The 20,535-nt window shown below is 39.8% G+C and overlaps 2 protein-coding genes across 3 annotated transcripts; one reads left to right on the top strand and one right to left on the bottom strand.

Moving 5' to 3' along the window:
- Nucleotides 1-7,189: 7,189 nt before the first annotated feature.
- On the top strand, nt 7,190-11,411 carry LOC104444121 (nudix hydrolase 16, mitochondrial). 2 transcript variants are annotated; one of them, XM_039302843.1, is made up of 4 exons: nt 7,190-7,474; nt 7,579-7,693; nt 9,730-9,813; nt 10,823-11,411. In XM_039302843.1, exons 2-4 carry the CDS (start codon nt 7,652-7,654, stop codon nt 11,072-11,074), a joined length of 378 nt encoding a protein of 125 aa, XP_039158777.1. In that variant the 5' UTR covers nt 7,190-7,474; nt 7,579-7,651; the 3' UTR covers nt 11,075-11,411. The 2 variants fall into 2 exon arrangements, with proteins under 2 accessions (XP_039158777.1, XP_039158746.1); XM_039302812.1 differs by having other exon boundaries at nt 7,190-7,693.
- A 3,008-nt stretch (nt 11,412-14,419) lies between these two features.
- LOC104444112 lies at nt 14,420-15,395 on the bottom strand. Its single transcript, XM_010057722.3, has one exon. The coding sequence runs from the start codon at nt 15,149-15,151 to the stop codon at nt 14,684-14,686; it is 468 nt and encodes a 155-aa protein (XP_010056024.1). The 5' UTR covers nt 15,152-15,395; the 3' UTR covers nt 14,420-14,683.
- Nucleotides 15,396-20,535: the final 5,140 nt, after the last annotated feature.

Raw genomic sequence — 20,535 nt, 5'->3', positions numbered from 1 at the left:
TTATAAAGCCCAAAACAAATTTTTATTTTTTTGGTCGGTCCCACACTTGAAAATGAATCGTCCCCACCCCAACCCTGGAGAAGTTGGGGATTTGAACCCCTACCTCCCCCTTCCATGTTAAAAGGGTGATCATTGGAGCAAACCTCAGTGGTTGCCCAAAACAATTGATTAATTGGATAAAGTATTTTCAAATATACCTTTTGACTGGGGTGACTTATTTTGATCTCTTCATATGTGGTCTAATTATTTAAATAGAAAAAATTTAACCAATATATGTTGAACATAAATTAATAAAATTTTGGAAGTTAAGTATAAAGAAAACACTCAATAAAAACTGAACAGACATGGAACAAACCGAAGACATACCTTCTTAAATGGCAAACTATTATTAGTGTATAACTTATTTTTTCAGGCTTTTTGATGCAGTGCATAAAAAGTTGCAATGTAAAAAGATCAATTTAATCAGGACAATTTAGCCTTGGCCTAGGCAGGAGTCAACCTTGCTCAGCCGAGGCTCAGCCCACAAAAAGAAAAGAGAAAGGAGTAAAAAATTTTAAAAAATGTTCCATCTCAATATCCACCCTCGCTTGTGGCCAACAATTGGCCAACGGCCAAAAAAACGTAAGGAAAAGGAAAAAAGAGAAAAATATTTTTTAAAAAATTCCCATATGAACACTGGTCTTACCAGTCGATATTCACGTCAATTATTTCTGATCTAAATTAGTTGGGTGGATTGAATGGCTGCTAACATAAAAATGTTTAGGATTAAATTGACCTAATAAAAAAGTTAAACAAGACAAAAGCCAACAATAAATTAATATCTCCAAACAGAAATAAAATAATATCACGTCAATTAATTGTATTAGTCTATGGACTTTTCTCAATTTTTCCGAGAAATTTCTTTATTTTGATCAATTTTAGTCTTACTTATATATTTGTCTATTCAAGTTAGACTCACCGTTGAATATAGAGGGGCAACAATGCTAAGCTAAAGGACCACATCCACGCTATTTTAATGCACAGACATAATCCTACGCCACGACCATAAGAGGAGGAAAAGCCTACCATGCACTCTATGCTTCTAAGATCCTATTTGGTAACATTTTTAAGAATAATTTATTTTGTTTTTTTCTTTCTCGGAACAAAAAAAAAGAACAAAAATTCATTTGATAAATTAATTGTTCTTGAGAACAAAAAGATTTTTGTTCTAAGAATTAGAAAAAAGTTATTTCTTGTTCTTAGGAGTAATTCCTAGAATCAAGACTCATATTTCTTCTTTTCTCTTCTCTTTCCTCTTGTCACGTCTCGAACCTCAAGCGCGCGCACATTCCTCGGTGGTTGATTAAATTGCAACGTTCCCATGACGCATTACCAACCCAAACAATTCTTACACATGCGAAAGCGAATTAAAGCAATCCCCAGATAACAAACAACATAGGATAGAAAAGTAGGACAGTCAATTCTCAAAAGAATTCTCACAACAACAAGGTCTACTCGACAGAAATTCGGAGTTGTCACACTTTATAAACACATCGAATTTATACACGGGAGGTCTGACTCAAAAAGAAACCTCTAGGCCATCTACACTCAGGACCCTTCAGCCTTGAGCTTTGGATCATCCATGCTACGACCCTTGAAATTGGTAACCCCGTCAGGGGTGAGATAAAAATCTCAGAGAGTTTGTACCATAAACCCTTATTAGAAAGGTAATACACTTAAAGGCAACCTATACACACATCATAAAGGACTTACCTCGCCTTAGCACCTCATTGCACGTCAGTACAGCTCATATCATATATGCATACCATACATGCAATTGGAACACTTCAACTCATATACCAATCAATCACAGGGGTCCTGATTATAATACCAAATCGCTATGACACGTCCCATTCCGTACTACATAATTTTGTCTCATAATCAGGCGCGATCAAATCACTCACTCAAGCATTCCAATTAATCATGGCCCAACGAGCACGGCCTACTCGACGTTCGGCGGTCTTCCGACATAACCGGGCATTGTCTCGCCCCATCGAGCACGGCATCTATATCTAGACGGCATTCCATATAGGAGCATTGGTCCAACCTCTATTGCGACTAGCATCCATTGTCAGGAACATTCCACATAGGAGTATCATCCACCCGACGTACATCGGGTAACGGGTTCTTATAACTATCACACGTACACCCAATCCCGGCCAAGGACATAGTGCTTTGCACCCAAATGTCTTAATTTAAATAATGTGATTGGTTTATTTTTTCATATTAAAAACACCCGGTAAAATAATCGTGCGTGAATACTCAATCAGATTAAACCATAAAATGCGATATTCTCACTTTTAAAAATCCCATGACTTTATATGGTACTTAAAAATATTTTTTGTGTCATAACCCGACACCCAGTATTTTTTTCTAATTAAATACCAAAATCCATAATTTTGGAATAATAACTCAAAATCACCAATCATCATCCAATTGCACAATTTAACACTCAATTGCACAAACTAATTGCACCACGACAATCAGCACGAAATTCTAACAACCGACTATCCCGGTATAATTTCAGGAAAAATAAATAAATAATTATATAAATTACAAAATAATTAAATAAATGCAAAATAATTAAATAAATCACTAATTAATCTACCTAGACTAATCTAACCACCTAATCACTAATTAAATAATCTACTAACTTAATTAAATAACTAATTACCACTAATTGAACTAACCGCATAATCTCTAATTAAGCTACTAATCCACCTCTAAGTATAATTAGCACCCTAATTAGAGTTTAGGACATAAACTCATTGGTTTAGCACGAAAACCAGGTTCACGGCAACGGCAGCGCGACGGCGAGCACAACTCGGGTCTACGGAAAAACCAAAGGAGGTCCGGACCAAGCTAAAAACGGTCCAAGACGACTCAGCTAGAGCTGCACTTCGGCCTTGCTTTTGCAGAGGGCAGCTGGTCGGTCCGAGTGGGCTGGCTTCGGCTTGGTCTAGGGCTGAGTTGCGGGCTGAACCAGAAGCTAGGAGGGCTGCTCGATTTGGTGCTAGACTTGGTTGGCCTGTTGAAGCGTGGAGCGGTGCAAGATGGGCTGGACGTGGGGCTTAGGAGACGAAGCGGTGAAGGCAGGAGGTAGAATTCACGATGGCCAAAGCTGCTGGGGTTGACCAAGCGTGGAGATGGGCGGTGGAGAAAACCGGGCTGGCTTCGTGAGGTAGCTGGAGTGCGTGGGCGGTGAAGACGGCAATTTGCTGGGCTGGAGTGTAAGTGGGTTGAATGGGCGTGAGGCTGAGTGAAATTGTTTCGGTGGAGGTGGGCTGACGTGTTGAAGGGCTGGCGATGGTGGCAACAAAATGGAAAGGGACGCAGGCTAGGTGGCAGAAGGAAAATGAAGTTGAGGAACGCTGGAATTGGAGGAGATGGGGGCTCACGGTTACAGGCGTGCAGAGAAGGATTCGGCCGCTGATGGGTGGAAGAGAAAATGCGAAGAACAGAAAGAGAAGAGAAGAAGGTGGACGGCAGAGAGAGAGAAGAGAACAAAAGCCTTGAAAGTCAAAAAAAAATATCCATCTTGATAAATGCTTGGTCCCCTAAGTTCTTATGTTCATCTCTTTGGTCCCCATTACTTTGTTGCATAATATTTCCCATAAACACTAATTTTGAACAGCAAAAGTGGCCATTCTCTCTCCCATCCGAATTTCTTTCCTTTTTCCGAAATATCCAAAATTCAATTTTTCCAAAAAATCCCAAACTCAACAAAATTTCTCCGAAAGATGGGGTGACGTCCTATAAATGAATTGTGACACGGTAGAATTTTTTATTCCTGAAACTAGGTTCAATTTCGTGGTTAATTTTAATCGAATGCGATTTTATCGTGACCTAACCTATCGGGTAGCTTTTAGGAATTTTTAATGCATTTGACTTGTGGTCGATTATCTTTGATCCACATTGCATCTCCAACTCATAGATGACTCTTGATTGTCGTGAAAATCTCGAAATTTCAAATACGGGCACAAGATACATAATCGACAAAAAAATCGGTTTAGTGCTGTTCGACGCAAATTTTGCAATTAGGTGGAATCACTCAAACTTTAATTACATGCTTTTATCGAATCGACCTATCTCTGGTCTCTAATTGATTTTAATAGTGTCATATTGACCCTTACAGATTAACACAGTTGAGCAGTCGTTTTTTAGTTGAATTCTCAAGTCTGTCGAGTTTAAATTGCTTAACGGCTTCACCAGATAGATCAATTATCTCGTGAGTAGCCAACTCAAAGAAAAAGATTATAAACGCGTCAATGAAAAGCCTATTCCATTTCATCGAAAATGGGGTTGAAAATCATGTTGTCACACCTCTTCTTCTTCTTCTTCCTTTTGGCCAATCGCCGGCATCAATCATGGCCCATGACCGGCCAAACAAGTCCCGGCGGCCTCGCTAAAGCATCGCCTGCCCCCGGCAATGTTGAGCCACGGTGAGGCTCGTCGACTTGAGCCTCACCTAGTCCAATGCAAAGCTAGGCCTTGCCAGCAGCTAGGCCTCGCTAGCCGACACGAGGCCGACCTCACGCCACCTGGGCAAGGTTGAGCCTTGCCGATGGCCGGCCTCGCTCAAATCTAGTGAGATCGAGGCTCACGATGGCTAGGTGAGTCTCCGACAAGCTCGTCGAACCTCACCTAGACGGTTGCCGACACAAAGAAGGAGGAAGAATAAGAGAAAAGGACAAAGAAAAAAGAGAAAAAGATAATAAAAGTATTAAAAATTAAAAGAAACAAAAGAATTTATTAAGAATCATACAAAATGCATTTTTATCCCGAGAATAGAAATTTTGGATAGTTACCAAGCGTCTTCAAAAACTTAAAAATTGCTCTCGAAAACAGAATAATAAAAAATCATTTTGAGCAAAAATTATAGGAAACGAGAATGATTACCAAACGCGCCCCTAAGAGTCTGTATGGCAGCGGTTCTATTTCTTTGTTTTTCTATTCTTTTGCTCCCCGGCAACGGTTCTATTTCTTTGTTTTTCTATTCTTTTGCTCCCCAGAATAGAAAGTAACATAAATCTGTTTAATAATGTCAATTAAATCTTCTATTCTTTGGAATAAAAAAGTGATTGGGGAATAGATTTAGAATAGAAACGGAAATAAATAAATAAAAAGTAGTTTTTTTTTAATTTCCGGGAACAATTTATAGAAATAAGTCTATTTCTTTTTCTTTTTTTCTTCATCTTCTTCCTTGCCATTGGTGGCCATTCGCCATCAATCGCCTCCAACCACCTCGACGGTCAACGATCGGTGAAGAAAAGAAAAAAAGAAAAACAATTCTTAAAAATTATTAAAAAATTAAAAAAAATACTACTTTACAAAAACATTTATGAATCATACAAAATGCATTCTCGTTCTTCTTCTATTTTGATAATATAAATTTTATATAATTACCAAACGCGTTCTTTTACTCAAATTGTTTTAGGGAATAGAAATAGAAAAAAAAATTATTTCTGACAAAAAAAAATTATTTCTTGAAACAAAAACATTACCGAACAAACCTAAGTAAACAATTGCACGAAATCCAACCACGCCGACCCGATCTGTGACTTCAGTTCGTGCTCCATATAGATTTCGGGCCGCATCGATATGAAGACGCGCCCCTTCATGTTTCGATTCGGATCAAATCGGTTGGAAATCTGAACCGTTGACGGCCCAAATCGCCTCCAGCCCCCCGTCCCGCCTGCCCCCCAGAAAAGAGTAAGAAAGAGGCTGAGCCACGGCGAGAAACGAGATGCATCTTCTCACACGGATCTGCGTAAGAAGATGGGTGGAATGCAAAGCTTAGATCGTTCATATTCTGCACAAGCGATATGGAAGATGTCCACCTGGATATTGGGAGTACGGATGGCAACTTGGCAAGTACGGGATGCAGTAATTATCGCGAATGGAGTGGAGTTGAATCGAGAACAAATTCAATGCTCCCTGGATTGACCCAACTCTTCCTCGTAGAATTTGAGAAGTAGACCCGAGCGAGGCCGCTCCGCCCAAATTTGAGGCGGTCCCTCACCGGCCCGGCCCTCGTCGACCTGGCCTTCACGGGCGGTGCCGACGCCGCCTCGCCCGGCAGGCCCGCTCCGTTCACGTGAACCGAGCGGCTAAGGTGGTGCACTCTCGCCGCCTTTGCATGACTTTGTGGCGGAGCTGGCGACGGCGTCCCTCGTGTATGGTGCCGCCACCACTGGCCAGGAAATATTTTTTGAAAGATCAGATTGAATAAACTGCAAAAATTCAGATGATCCCTTATCCCGGAAGTACGAAAGATTTCGGTTTCAGAGCATGGGGCCATCGCTTTCCAAGAGATACCCATCAAGAACTGAAAGGTTCTAGATTGAGAAACAGACAAGCCCAGGGGAACGCAAAAGCAGAGAGAGACAGAGACAGAGACAGCCAGAGACTGAAGAGCCACCTAGTTTTTATCGATTTAAAAGAACAAGATCGTAATTTAATGCCAGCGCGCGCTGTCTCTCTCTCTCTCTCACTGTGGATCTGAGCTGAAGCAAAGTGGGACAGAGCGTCGCCGGTGACGAGCTGGGTCGGTTGTCGGTGGCACCGCTTGTCGCGGCGGGGAGGGAGAGAGAGAGAGAGAGAGAGAAGCAAATTGCGCTCATTCCCTCCATTTCGAGGAGCGCTCGCGCGAAGCGATGAGCGGAATCGCGTGCAGGAACTGCTTCGTCCGTCGCCGCGCTGAAACCGGAGTTCGGTAGCATTTTGCCGGCCCTCTTCCCTTTTCCCGAGATCCGAAGCCATGGAGGGATTGGTGGCTCGTACCGGTCGCCACCAGCAGCGCTATAAGGACGGTTTCCGACTCGTGGCCGGGTACTACTTCGTGAAAAAAGTCCTTCTTTATCTCCTCATTTCCATGTCTCTGTATTTAGATTGCCTGTGCGTCTAGTGGGTTCCATCCGCATTGGTTCCTTCTCCGTCTCTCTCTCTCTCTCTCTCTCTCTGTGAATCGGCTCAGGGAAGTCTCCGGCGAATAGCGAGTTGAGCGAGACTTGTGAAGATTGATTGCTCGGTGTGTCAGCTTCGGCTGGTGTTAATTTCGGAAGTGAATGGAACCTCAGTTTTGGCTGATGCTTAGTTATATCTAGTGCTTTGCAATTGCCATAACAAGCGATCATTCTAGGAGGTTCAATTTTCGATGAGCCCACAAGCCGAGACATTGTTTGCCGGACTTTGATCCTGTATGGAGATTGTAAGAGCAACTTCACTTCCTTTGCTATGCTGATGCCATTGATGGTTTCACAAGGTCACTCGGTCTGATGCGTTTTGATCAACTGTGCCGTACTTAAGATGTACCAGAAACAGAGGCGTTCACCTATTCAGAGCAAAAAGAAAAACGAGCGGTCTTCCTCTTGGAAGTGTCGGTTTACGAGCTTGAATCTCTTCTCCTGCAAAATGAGAGAGCTTTGTGTTTGACGTATGGATTCCCTACATGCAGTAATTTCAATAGGATTTGTGGGCATTTTTGTGCTTTATGGGAAATAATACAACAGTGTTTAAATTACTGACTGGTGGAAACAGGTGTGTTCCTTTCAAGTATAGAAGTGCTGTTGAAAATGGGAATGGCTTGTGTCACGGAGATGTTGAGGTACTGATGATCAATTCTACCAGCGGACCTGGTCTTCTGTTTCCAAAGGTACAAAATTTGAAGTTTCAAAGATTAATCCCTTTATCTGATGCTCCAAAGAATCTTGACCCAAAAAAAAGGCCCCTTCGAAGAATGTTACAATGATAATGTTGGTACATTGCTACTTTGTTATTGTGAAGTTCTTCAATGATACAATGCCACAATGCTACTAGAAATGGTTAACATCATCCATTTTTCTATCTGTTTTTGTGTGCTCCTGATGATAGCCAGAAGCTAACATATCTTTCATCATAGGTAATGAAAGCAATACTTATGTACTCTAAACATCCAAGTTTATGTCAGATATTTTATCCTTGAGAACTTTAGAGACTTGAGAGCCTCTGAGGAATCCCATAAGTATACAAGAACAGCTATTATTTGATGAGATTCTGCAAGGAGATGGCTCTTCCAGGGTGAAATTACTCTTTTCCTGATTGAATGCATCTGTAAAAAGTTTAGTAGCCAGATCATTGAAAGTAAACAGATTTGTGGTCTCCTGCTATACTCAGTGTATTCTCTAGAACCAAAAGATTTGGTCGGTGGTGAGATAGCTTTTGCATGTATGTATACCTGAGAAAATTGCAACTTTCTGCGACTATGTATTAAAGTCTATGATGACTTTTGAGAGATTTAGTTGCAAGGCTTGAAAGCGAATTCTTACTGAAGCTCTCATCAGCATTGTTATTGAAATTCATATTAAGATTTTGGGGATCTTATAATTCAGTGAGCTAAATCCATAGAAACAGTGAGAAACCTGAGGGAGAGTTCAATCTTATCATGATCTTAATGTGTTGGGAAATTAATATGGACCACATAATAATTGATAAAATCATAGGATCATGGCGAGATGTTAAGATATTAGCAATATGATGTTTACGTGAATTGATATGGGTCTTGTTAACAAGTACCCCCTGTTAAGTAAACCTAATCAAAAAGTGTTTTAATTTTAAATGTATTGATTACATATAACATGAGAGAGACATTGCATTGGGATTTACAATCTTTCTTTACACAGGTGTTTAACAAGTGCCCCAGGACACTTGTTAACAAAATCCATTTGATATATACACAAACGTAGAATTGACTTGAGATTTTAGCTCTACAACGGATCCTTTTAGTAATATTCATTCGAAAAATTTTCTGTACAATGTTCAGATTTAGATGAGTAGCAAGCTATCTATAAATTCATATTTTTGGTTGGAAATTCTAGGAATCTGACATTATGCAGTCCAATATCATGACTCTATTCCTCATACAGCTACACTTTTCAATTTTAATAATCTTGCTCATCAGACTCCTTATGGCATGAGCTAGGCTAGCTTGCAAGGCATAATGCACGGCTGCAGATTGAATGACCCTTATTCTCAGAGGTCAAATTGAAGCATTCGGTGCTTTTTCAGAACAATCCGTGGCAAAATTCTCCTGTGAAGTTCTAGCTGCCCGGTAGATGTAGAGATATGAAGAGCGATTCAGGGTCAATACTTAGAGACATGAGGACCAGACTATGTCAATTCTCTTTCCTTCGGGTACTGTAGGACTTCTCTTGATATTTGCTGATAAAAAACAAGTCCTAATGTGTAACCAGATAGGTGGTAGTACGGAAATTTACTTAGGAAACGATGTAGTCTTGATTGTTTTCATTTTAAACAAACTCAATGGTAAAAACTAGAGAAAAATTTCTCAAAAGGTATTACTCTTTACCATCCACAACAGCCCAATGGTGACTTGGAAAGAGCATCTCTTTTCTTTTCATAATTTGACTGTTCCAGCTGTTGGAGTGGAAAGCCTTACGAATAAGCGCAGAGGAGCTGCAACAAGCTCGACATTGTTATCTCCCTTTGTTCAGTTACTAGGACTAAGAAGACTTAATTTTTCAAGTCTGTTTGCCAGGAAGAGGAGCAACTTTCCTATCCTGTCACGTTTCCTCTTCATGATCACGTTTTTTACGGCGATATTATGTGTTGTCAATAAGAGATCTTGCAGATTTTATGTTGCTTGTTGTTATATAAATTTTACCCAAGAATTGTTTATTTCTGAAATTTTAGGGTGGCTGGGAAGATGATGAAACTGTTGAGCAGGCTGCCTCACGTGAAGCTCTTGAGGAGGCCGGGGTTCGGGGAGATTTAGTGGTAAGAGGGAAGTGCTTGCTGTCTTCTATCTACACTCATATCTAGGTTGAGGTTTGCAATTGTTTTCATTGAGACTATGACTCTAAAAGGCTATATGCGTCGTGATTCTTTTAATTTGAACATGTCTAGCTGGTGCATTAACTTAGACCTAAAGATTAAGGATGCGTTTAATAACGTTTATGTTCAAAAATTATTCCATGGAACAGAAATAAAAAAAACTATTTCTGTTCCGGGGAACAATTTTGGAACAGAAGAAGGTGTTTGGTAAACTTGTTCCTAAAATAGAAAAAGAACAAGAACACGTTTGATAAATTTGTATAATTTTTTTGTTTCTTTTAATTTTTTAATATTTTTATTTTATTTTTCCTTTTTTTCTTTTTTCTTTTTCTTTTTCCTTTTTTCTTCCTTTTGGCCGGTCGCCGGCCTCGACCATGACCGACGACCGCCCGATGAGGGCGGCAGCCTCGCCCAACCACCAGTGAGGCGAGCTTCGCCAGGCCACCGCTAGGCGACGTCGACAGCGGTGGCTCGGCGAGGCCGAGCCTTGCGGGGCGGCGACCCTCTAGCGAGGTCGCCGGACCTCGACGGCCGGTCACCGGCCATGGCCGAGGCCGACGATTGGCCAAAGAAAAAGAATAAGAAAAGAATAAGAAAATAAAAGAAGAAAAAAATAGGATTGAGAAAAATTGTTACTTGGAAATGTTAGAAACAAGTTTTTCTTGTTTCTTATTTCTGTTCCAAATTTGTTCTCGAGAACAAAAAAATAGATTTGGAACAAAAACGCAAACAAATGCTTTTCTGTTCTTTTTTTGTTCATTGGAACAAAAAAATAGGAATTGTGTTCATAACTAGAAATAAAGAACACAAACAAAGAGGGCCTAGGTGACCTTGATGCCCTTGCCGGCTTTGTTAAAATATTACTGTGCTTGACCAGACAAACAAGTGTCACTTCTCCTTCAGTTTTACCTGTTTGTCCACAATGTTCTTAGGCAAACTCTCTGTGTTTCAGCATTTTATCGGCTTCTACGAATTCAAGAGCAAGACGCTCCAGGACGAGCTTAGTCCTGAAGGTTGGTGCAGAGCTGCTGTGTTCGCATTGCTAGTGAAGGAGGAACTCGAGTCTTGGCCTGAGCAGAGCACTCGCCAGAGAAGCTGGTTAACTGTTGCTGAAGCCATGGAGTGCTGTAGGTACCCATGGATGCGAGAGGCCTTGGGAGAAGGTTTTTCCCGGTGGCATGCAGATCGGGATGTAAGAAAATAGACCCGGCAGAACCGTCTGAGCTCACGACTCATCATCAAGACTAACATCGACAGGTTTCTGGACGCTATTCAGGGAAGACAACGGCACACTTTCATCTCTGAAATTAACCCTTCTTTAATCTAATGGAGGTTAGGATAGGAGTCGGAAACTTTTGCCCAGTCTAGTTTTTTACCTTTTTGCTCTCGTAGAGTTCTTTTAGCCGATTTTCTCGTTAGCCTTTTTTGATGTCATTTGCTGATTCTGTAATTAGATAACACACTGTTTTTGACCATTCTGCTGTTAGTTTTGCAAGAATGTAAGAGACAGAAAGGAAAGAAAGGTACATAACTTTCTAGTCCTCCCTTGCCCCTACCTTGCCCCCGACGGTACCTTAGTAGGGATGTTTCATGATGCCCCTACCGTGTGATTATTTATGTAGAATAAGTACTATGATATTTTCTTCTCACGGTGAATTTCGTAGGATTTATTTAGGAAACCGACATCTGAAGTGATTTATTTAAAACCGTAAAACCATCGGTTTTTTTTTTTTTTGGTCGGTGTAAAACCATCGGTTGTTTTCAGCTTTTCCGCTATCTTTGACCCACTTCTGTTATTCAGCTTTTCCACTAGAAATCTTTGACCCACTTCGGTCGAATCCTTAAAGAAGTCGAGTAAAAGAGTCCCACCACCTTCTGTTACAGGAGAGACTTGGTGGCGACTGCCATGACTTTAAGGAGCTTGAGTCCAGTGGTCTGAGCTGGTCGATAGTCCCCAATCAATCGATTCAAGCAATCACTGCTTGCGATATTTTATGCATCGAGGATTGGAGACGACCTGCGGCGTGTCCCCAAGCTGATCGCAATCGGTTTAAATATATCAAAGTCGAGTCAAGTGGTGCAGGTGAATCGGTGCGCGACATTAATTTAGGAGGGACCGATGGAAAATGCACCCTGTCCTGTCTGCCGAGAAGAGACCCATCTCGGGTCCGATGTTCTTGTTCGATCCGCGTTTAGGATTTAGAACCCTGCTTCATTGAAACTCTCTTGATGACACGACAGCTTATGCATCATACGCGTGCCTTCGCTTTCTTATACGCACATCCAATCTAAAGAAGATGGGATTTTTGTTGAATGGTTCTGGCACTGCAAGAGCCAGGTAGGGACGATAGAGTTGTTGGTCCATCGTTCACGTTGGAAAAGGTTAGCCAATGGGCCAATGGGAAAACCCTATAGAATTAGAGAATATCCCCATCGTGATACAACCAAAGTAATATTGTTGTGGCCTGAATAGATCGTGATCAATAGGACAGCCTACGTGGCACCAACCATGCATTTGATTGGCGGATGGACAAGTTGTGAATTTCCTTTCATGTGCAAGCTGATCAATCAAAGTAAATGCGGGTGATACTGATATTTATACCAAAAATTCATTCTTGGAGGAAAACATGGCTCCCTTATAACAAGAAAGTCGACAGTAGAAACTAGCACCGTCAATTGAGTAACCTCTCTTGACCTCACGAGCCATGACAAAAATCGAAGGAATTTGAAGCTAACAAATCTTTGGGAAATGCTAAATAAAGGGTATATCTCTACGAGAAAGCAAAACATTTCAAACACGCGCATGAGAGAAATCCCTACCTGCTAAGTGGGCCTATAACCATCACATAATTAAATCCAACAACCCTAGTTAGATTAAATATTCATTTACATACATATATCATGATTCGAATCCTTCATGCGGCTGCAAGCTACTTTAACCTTCTGTTCGACCATCCAAAGAAGACGAATGCTGCAAGCATCACTTGCATTACACGACAAGTGAATATTTTGCCCATTTGCATCACAAAAAACGAGCAGATGTCCAAGGACAGTGAACCCGTGAACCAGACAAAACAACGCATTGAATTCGAAAAAGTGGCAGCGAGACCTTTATGCAAGTTGGAGGGAGCACGCACAGGAACTGCTAGCTCCGTACGTGCACGCATTAGTTTGGGGTGGGCTAGGGCTGCTCTCGGACCGGATTTTCCAGCTCATTCATAGGCGGCGCTTCCAGTTCAATGAAATTAACCAGCTTGTGCATTGCGCGCACGTACACATTGGCAGACGTATTCAAAACTACATGCACGTATACGGAATCTACTGTTGCTAGTATATATACATTTGGGAGACCTCCGGTAGAGTTAGGTTAAATCTTCTTACCTCTTGAGCAGAATGAAAACCAGTAAAGCCATTTTCTCCCAATGAGAAGACCTGCAGTTAGACGCCTTAGTGATATCACCCTAATATTATGTAATTTTTTTTAAGAACTGAGGAAGCTAGAAGCTTTAGCCATGTATAGGTAAGAAATTTCGAACTCCAAGCTCCAACTAGGGTGTTAGTATTCAGATCGAGACCGCACCAATGCCACCTAAAGCATTGCTTATACTCGAAAAAAACTTGTAAGGTCTTCCTCTAGTGTAATTGGATGTAACCTAAAAAGAAAGTTACCCTTTCTGAGAACATCGCACTTATCATGTTTTTTTTTTTTTTTTTTTGTGGACATCGCACTTATCATGTTGTTCCTTTGAGAGTATAGAAAAATGTTCTAGATTTGCAAATTTTAATCTTTTGGGACTAAACGCCATGTCTAGGTACATGAATTTGTTTCTTACATCTATATAAATGAGAACATTGGCATCTAACGCTAATTTAACCAAGGAAAGGAGCACACTGATATCACTTCCTTACAGTTTTGCTCGAAAATGGGTTGTGTTATCTAATCGGGACTTCTCTAGATCATGGATTCAGGTGATCTTTTTCAATCATCTTCATGTTTTTGGCGGGATCTTCATCTTTACCAGTGCACGTTCGGGCTAACTTTCTGGGAGAGTATCAGCTGGAGACGGTGCAGGAACATAATGTTGGCAAAACTCGTGGCTTTGAGCAACGGGCTTATTTTTGCATCTTCAAAGCCAAACCCAAAGAGCAAAGCTCTTTGATGTTAGTACTCCTTACAGCCAAAAAGTAGGGGAAAGGCACCGAAAGTGTCGGCTACCTCGCTAGGGCTAAGATTTCCCAAAAATCAGGTGCTCATTTTCGCTTTTTTTGTCTCTTTTGATTGACTCGATCTATCGAAATTGGGGTTAGGTATATGTTAACCCTAATCATAGTGACTCGGTCCGCCGTGCTGCCAAGGTGAAAACTTACTTAAAAGCTCTAACTCTTCCCAGATCATCGCAAGTTCACATATAAGAAAATCTCCCTATCCAGGATTTACCAAACTAATCACCCAACATCTAAACCGGTTCAAAAATATATCACAAGAGGTTAGCAATTGGGTAAAAATTCTTCAAATTAGGCCAAAAACTAAACACCAAAGGACGCAACAACTCGAAAAAACGATAGAAGAACATTGATAATTCATAGAATTCTACTTAGAGGAGCATATTATATGGTCTTTAACAGATCGTCCCAACCATGAAGCTGCTTCTCAAGGTCGGTCACTGCTTATTTACCAGCATAATTACACCTGACCTCAGTGCCATTTACATACATGTACAACAACTACGAAAAGACGAAAGTGCAAAAGTCACTTCTAGCACTTACTGCACAGTTATTCCCACGCTGCGTCAAACTTTTCAGGCTTTCTCCCTTAGGCCGAATCCATCGGAGAGGACTCGTACAGCAGGCTTGATGGAAGCAAGAGAGTCTCCAGCATTTGAGGAGTGAACACATCATCGAACGGCTCATAGTTGCCGGCACCCAGTCTACCATGATCGCCGCTCGGGTGATTCTGATGATGGTGGTGAAGATCCTGGACGGACCCCACTTTCGGGAGGCTCAGCCTCCTCCCCGGCTCCACGACGTCGTCATCCGCCGCGTCGACGACGGCACGGGGGGCCGCCGCGCCGACGCCATCCGGATCGGAGCCGTGGAACTTGGCCGGGTCCGGGAACTCGGCGTCGCGGCCGGTGAGCTTCTGCACCAGCGCCCGGAACTGGGAAGCGCTGGTCTTGACCCTCATGGGGTTGGAGATGTAGACGACCTTGATGGGCTTGCTCTTGGGTTTGGATCTCTTGGTGGGCTTTCTCTTCTGCATGCTGCACAGCATACCGTCCATGGTGCTGTGCTGGGTTCTGCTGCAGATTGGAGGAAGACGAAGAGGAGGCTCTCTCTCTCTCTCTCTCTCTCTCTCTCTCTCTCTCTCTCTCTCTCTCTCTCTCTATTCACATGGAGATTTTCCTCGGGAGCTTGAGGCTGCAGATGAGAGTTTGATGTGAAGAAAGCAGGAGATGGATTGGGGGAGAGGAGGGGAAGATAAGAGCGGAAAAAAATGGTGGAAAAAAGCGTGCGTTTTGATGGCAGCAAATGGAAGCTAGCGAAGGAAATGGAGTTATCTTGGCCTCGTATTTGTGCTTGCCCCAAGCACTGCTGAAGGCGCGTGCACCACACTTTCTTCTAATAAAAAATTTATATTTTTGGAAACTTCACGAAAATATTAATAATTTAAATTTTATATTCTTAAAATGATCGTCTATGTCTCTTAAATTATAATTAAAATTTAAATATTTTCTTAAAGGATAAAAATATCTTTTTAATTCATTTGTCTTTGCAAGCCATACTAACAATCATTTTTAAGAAAATATTTTTCACATCATCTATTATTTGCAAAACAAATGCATCCTAAAAGGAACTGTTGGCTAATGACTTCTTTTCTCTTTTTTTTTCCATAATTCACAATGAATACGTAATCAACATCCATTCTAATTTAATATAATGAAAAGGATAAATGTTGAAAATTCAACAAATGAATATGGGGATGCTATAAAAATAGGAATTCATATTTGACGTGTGTGAATAATAGTAGCCCCCTAATTGATAGTGTTCCACAAATTTTGAAAAGGAAAACAATTGAATGATGTAGATTTAATCATCTAAGGTGTGTGCACACCAATTAATCGAAATGTGACCCATGGAATAAATACCTCTTTATTATGATTGACATGTAACGAATTTATGTCCTTTGTATTGTTAAATGCATTCATTGATATTGTACTGTAATTAGCTATAGCATTTATCTCGTAGGGCATACATTTTTTCTGTTGGGCGGAATTGTACATTGTACATCAATAAAGTTGAGTCTTTACTAGTTAATTTAATTGGAGAAGAATAAAGAGAGAAATACATCAAAAATCTCAAAATTGGATCGACCGTGACACGTTTATCATGAATTTTAAAATCTCACATTTTACCCACTATGATACATATACTCTAATTTTTTTATTATAACATAAAAAACCATAAAATTTGTAATTGCGTAACACATTTACTCTTCATCAAAGTAATGTCAAATAATTTTTTGGTTAGACCAACTCTATTTTTATTTCACTTAAGTCACATGAGCTTTATGTCCACATCATTTACTTTCCGATGTCCATATAGATAAATTTTTAACAGTGTTCATTAACAGAACTCTGATCGAAAGTAAATATGACACGAGGGTACAAGTTTTGGATTTATGGTGTTGCGAAATTTAGAATAAATGTATCATAATAGGGGTAATTTGTAATTTTTTAATGACTTTTTCCTAAAAATAAACTTAGGAAAAAAAGGCGCTTAAAAAAGAAAAGGACGGACCCTTAAAAAAAAAGGGATCGAATCGTGGAGGGCAGACGGCCGCCAGCGCGTGGAGAAATCCAGCTGACAGCAACAGTCGCCCAATAATGCCGCGACGTGGCAGTGACCTGATAAGATGTGCGCACGTCACCGGTACGACAGCCGATGACGCAGCCCGAACCTTGGACGTTGTCCCCGGACAGCGTGTCCAGTTCAGCCGCCTCCGGCTTGGCTCCGGTAATGTCATGTCGGCTGGAGATTTCATATCTTCTTTTTCTTTTCTTTTTTCTTTTTTTTTGTATTCGTTGGAGTTCTCCCCTTTTTTGCGTCCTTTGCTTTGTCCATTCGGTTGCGTCCCGTCTAAATTATTATTAGCTTTGGGATGCACGTGATTTAACTGATTTTACAGCTGTTCAGGAAAAGAAGTGATCAAATTTTTATTTATTTTTTACTCATTTCTTTTTTGCTTCGGTTGTTGAAATTGCTTTGGATGCCCGAGAAGGATACACAATCACCCGATGGTGCGCCACAAACCGCGCACTCCACTGTCTTTTATCCGTCAAACTTCGTTTAATTCTTTTTTATTTTTGGTATAAAAAAATTATATGAAGGAATGAAGTAAGCTTCTTGCTTATGCATTATATACCTCTTCCCAAATTGATGTTTTGTTATCATAAAAAAATTCAAGTGTTTCGTGCCGTGTAAACATCGAGGTACCTATGTAGCTAGATTTGAAAGGGAACGCAGAAATTAAAATTAGACGTCACTCCAAATTGAGAGTCATTTTCGTCCCTTTTGTTTTGTTTTTACGCAACACGAAATATTACGGTTGTTTAATATGAGGTCTAGTCCTTGGTACCAATTGTCACCTTTATGAAGAAATATCTCCGAAGCTTTCATGGATGCATCAAGTTAGTCAAGTCATGCACAATTGACGCTATCTATAAATTGGCCAAAGAAAAAAGACACTATCATGTATGTCAAACATCACTAGAAAGGATTCATTAATGTATCGCTCGTGATTAAATGCAACACGACTCTTAATAAAAATGCATTGTTATTTATAATTTTAGTAAAATGTACTGCATGTGTCTAGTCATGCTAGGAGTCTTATAATGCTTAATTTGTATTAGCAGCTCTTTTTGTATAATACCACCCTAATTTGATAGGCCACCCAAATTCGTGATGAAAATTCTAAATTACTCACCCTTGATATTGTGAAAATTCTATTTATATGGTAGATCATATATGTGTGTGTTTTTTTTTTTGAAAACTGAACCAAATTGGTAAAAATATTTTGATGTTGTATTCATTGTAGTGTTGAATATTAACGTGGGTATCTAAAATTCTAAATATGTAGAGAAAAATAATGCGATAGACAAAATTGCAAATCAATCTTAGAATGATTTCATCACATTTCTCGAGAAAGAATTTCACGGCTCTCTCTTTTATTTTCAAATTCGCAATTGGAAAGTGGAAGATCCATCGGCGGGATTTCTTTTGGCGGCCCACGTGGCGTGCGATTTCGGCGGTGGAAAAATCACAGCGTGTGGACGAGCGGCGTGATTAGCTCGAGAGCAGAGAGTGGGCCCGTGCGCGCGCGCGCGCGTGCGTACGTACGCGTGGCCACACGGCGGAAAAACCCTCGACGGGCGGTTCGCGACGATCGAGCCGCGCACGTGTTTTGACTCGGACGAGAAAACGCCGAACGACGTGTCTCGGTGGAGGGGACCGCCGTTAAATCACATCCACCCGAGCCCACCTAAATTCGAATGCCGCTATGATGGCGTCGGCTTCACTTTATCCCATTTCCGATATTATTTTGGGTTCATAGATCTAAGTTTTATTTTGATTTATTTCACCATAAAATAATTAATTATTTAAATTACAATGTGATTTTATGAAATCATAGCTAACTGTTTAATAATAAATATTCTAACAATTGTTTTCATTATTAGCAACAATTTTTGTCTAAATATTTTTGCAAATAATTGAATCATTTTTTTCTAAATTATGCATTTTTCATGAAATAAACACACCACTTAGACTAACGAGTCTCATTCTCAATAGCCAAGACACAATCCATTTTTGTGCTGGAGTTCAATATGCTTCAAACGCATGCAAATTTTAGTAAGTTATCGATGATTTCAAGATTCATATAGAGTCAAGATCTTTGATCAAAAAATGTTATGGAGTTGGGAATGGTAGTGTTACGTAAATAGTTTCATTAGATTGAGGACAAACTGTCCATCTTAAAAATTTGGCTACAAATTGCCATGACTTATTATTTATTTGCACTGAAAGAAACATTTGTAGCTTCGAATATGTGAGGAGAGACCTTGGTCGGGTGAGTTTCGACATGAGATTGAATTTCAACATATTCGGGTGGTTAGGTCTGGGCTCCAACTTGAAAACATTACTCGGATTTGAGTTGAGCTTGAGGCTTGATCAAGCATATGACTTCAAAAATATTTTTTGCGAAACAAATGCATCTTTGGACGAGTGATTCTCCTTCTGGACAGCCACGACACAATTCCTCCGTATGCTCAATTTTGATATACTTTGAACCCACACAAATTTTAATAAGTTGAAGTTCCATATAAATTTAAGATATTTGATTGAAGAATATCATATAATTAGCAATGGTAAAGTGTGTTTATCTTACAGAAAACTCAAGACTTAAAAAATATTTTTTTGAAACAATCGCTTGTATTGCTTAAAAAGTTAATGAATAATAAATATTTTTATCATTTGCAAAAATAATCAATCATAATTTTTTTTTTTATCAATGATGAAAACAATTTTCATTATCTAATTTTTTTTCAAGTGATACAACCAATTACTTTTTAGAAAATATTTTTAAAATTTTGACTTTTCGTTTAATAAATGCATCTGTAATGTTATGTAAATAATTTCGTTGGATTGACAACAAATTGTCCATGTAAAAAATTTGGTTACAGATTGCAATGATTCATTATTTTACATGCACTAAAAAAATAATTTTACCTTCTAATATGCAAGAGATGCTACTTGAGCGAGTTTCAACGCGGGATCGAATTTCAACATGTTTATAGTGTTAAGATTTGGGCTCCAACTTGAAAACATAACTCGAGTTTGAGTTAAGTACGAGCCATAGGTTAGCCGTGCTAAACTCATTTAAAATTGATTGGCAAATAGACAATCAATCGGAGATTCTAGATCATAGGAAAAAAAAATTCCAAAAACTAAAAGAGAGAGGGAAAATTAGAGCATACCTGACAGCAGAAGCAATCTCAGACGTTTAATTTCAAACATGTTTTTTGACTTTCAAGCGTCGGGGCTTTTGATTGACGTCGGGAACTTATCAAAAGGGAGGAAAATTGATGTACGGAATTGAGGGGCTTCCTTCGACAAAACTAATGTGGGGCCCCATCGTGTTGGTTTTCTAACACGTGTACAACAATTCTCAGCACCGAAGAGATGGATGAACACGCCTGGCATTCAAGAGAAAATCGAATATTTCCTTGGTCGTTTGTTTGTTGTAAGGAAGGACAAATGAATAATATGGTTTTCATATATATTGCATTTTGTTGAATCTAAAAACACTCATTAATTTTATATATCAAGACAGAATATTGAATTGTCATCTCACTTTTTGTCTTTTCAGATCTATTCTTAATAAAATAATAAGAAAAAAGTTGGCAATTAAATTCTAACCACATCCCTAAGCTCCACTTAAAGAATAATTACGGTCGCACATCTCTTCCGCTCGAGAAAAAATAACCATTGTTTTCATTTTCGAAACAGCTCTTAATTTATATTGATATGAAATTTTTTTCTATGACATAAAGTTATCTTGGGATCAATGTAAAAATAATTTGAGATAAATATGACACGAATATATCAATT

Source organism: Eucalyptus grandis, chromosome 1 (genome assembly GCF_016545825.1).
Source record: "Eucalyptus grandis isolate ANBG69807.140 chromosome 1, ASM1654582v1, whole genome shotgun sequence".
In the NCBI taxonomy this organism is placed as follows: Eukaryota; Viridiplantae; Streptophyta; class Magnoliopsida; order Myrtales; family Myrtaceae; genus Eucalyptus; species Eucalyptus grandis.
The sequence above is the reverse complement of the archived record's forward strand: the minus strand, read 5'-3'. Positions and strand labels throughout refer to the sequence as shown.

Excerpts from the sequence above, each read along its gene's own strand:
- LOC104444121 (XM_039302812.1), top strand. The coding sequence starts at position 7,532 with ATGGGAAATAATACAACAGTGTTTAAATTACTGACTGGTGGAAACAGG. Across the intron at positions 7,694-9,729 it reads CTGGTCTTCTGTTTCCAAAG|GGTGGCTGGGAAGATGATGA; the intron begins GTACAAAATTTG and ends CTGAAATTTTAG. Across the intron at positions 9,814-10,822 it reads GGGTTCGGGGAGATTTAGTG|CATTTTATCGGCTTCTACGA; the intron begins GTAAGAGGGAAG and ends TCTGTGTTTCAG.
- LOC104444112 (XM_010057722.3), bottom strand. The coding sequence starts at position 15,151 with ATGGACGGTATGCTGTGCAGCATGCAGAAGAGAAAGCCCACCAAGAGA.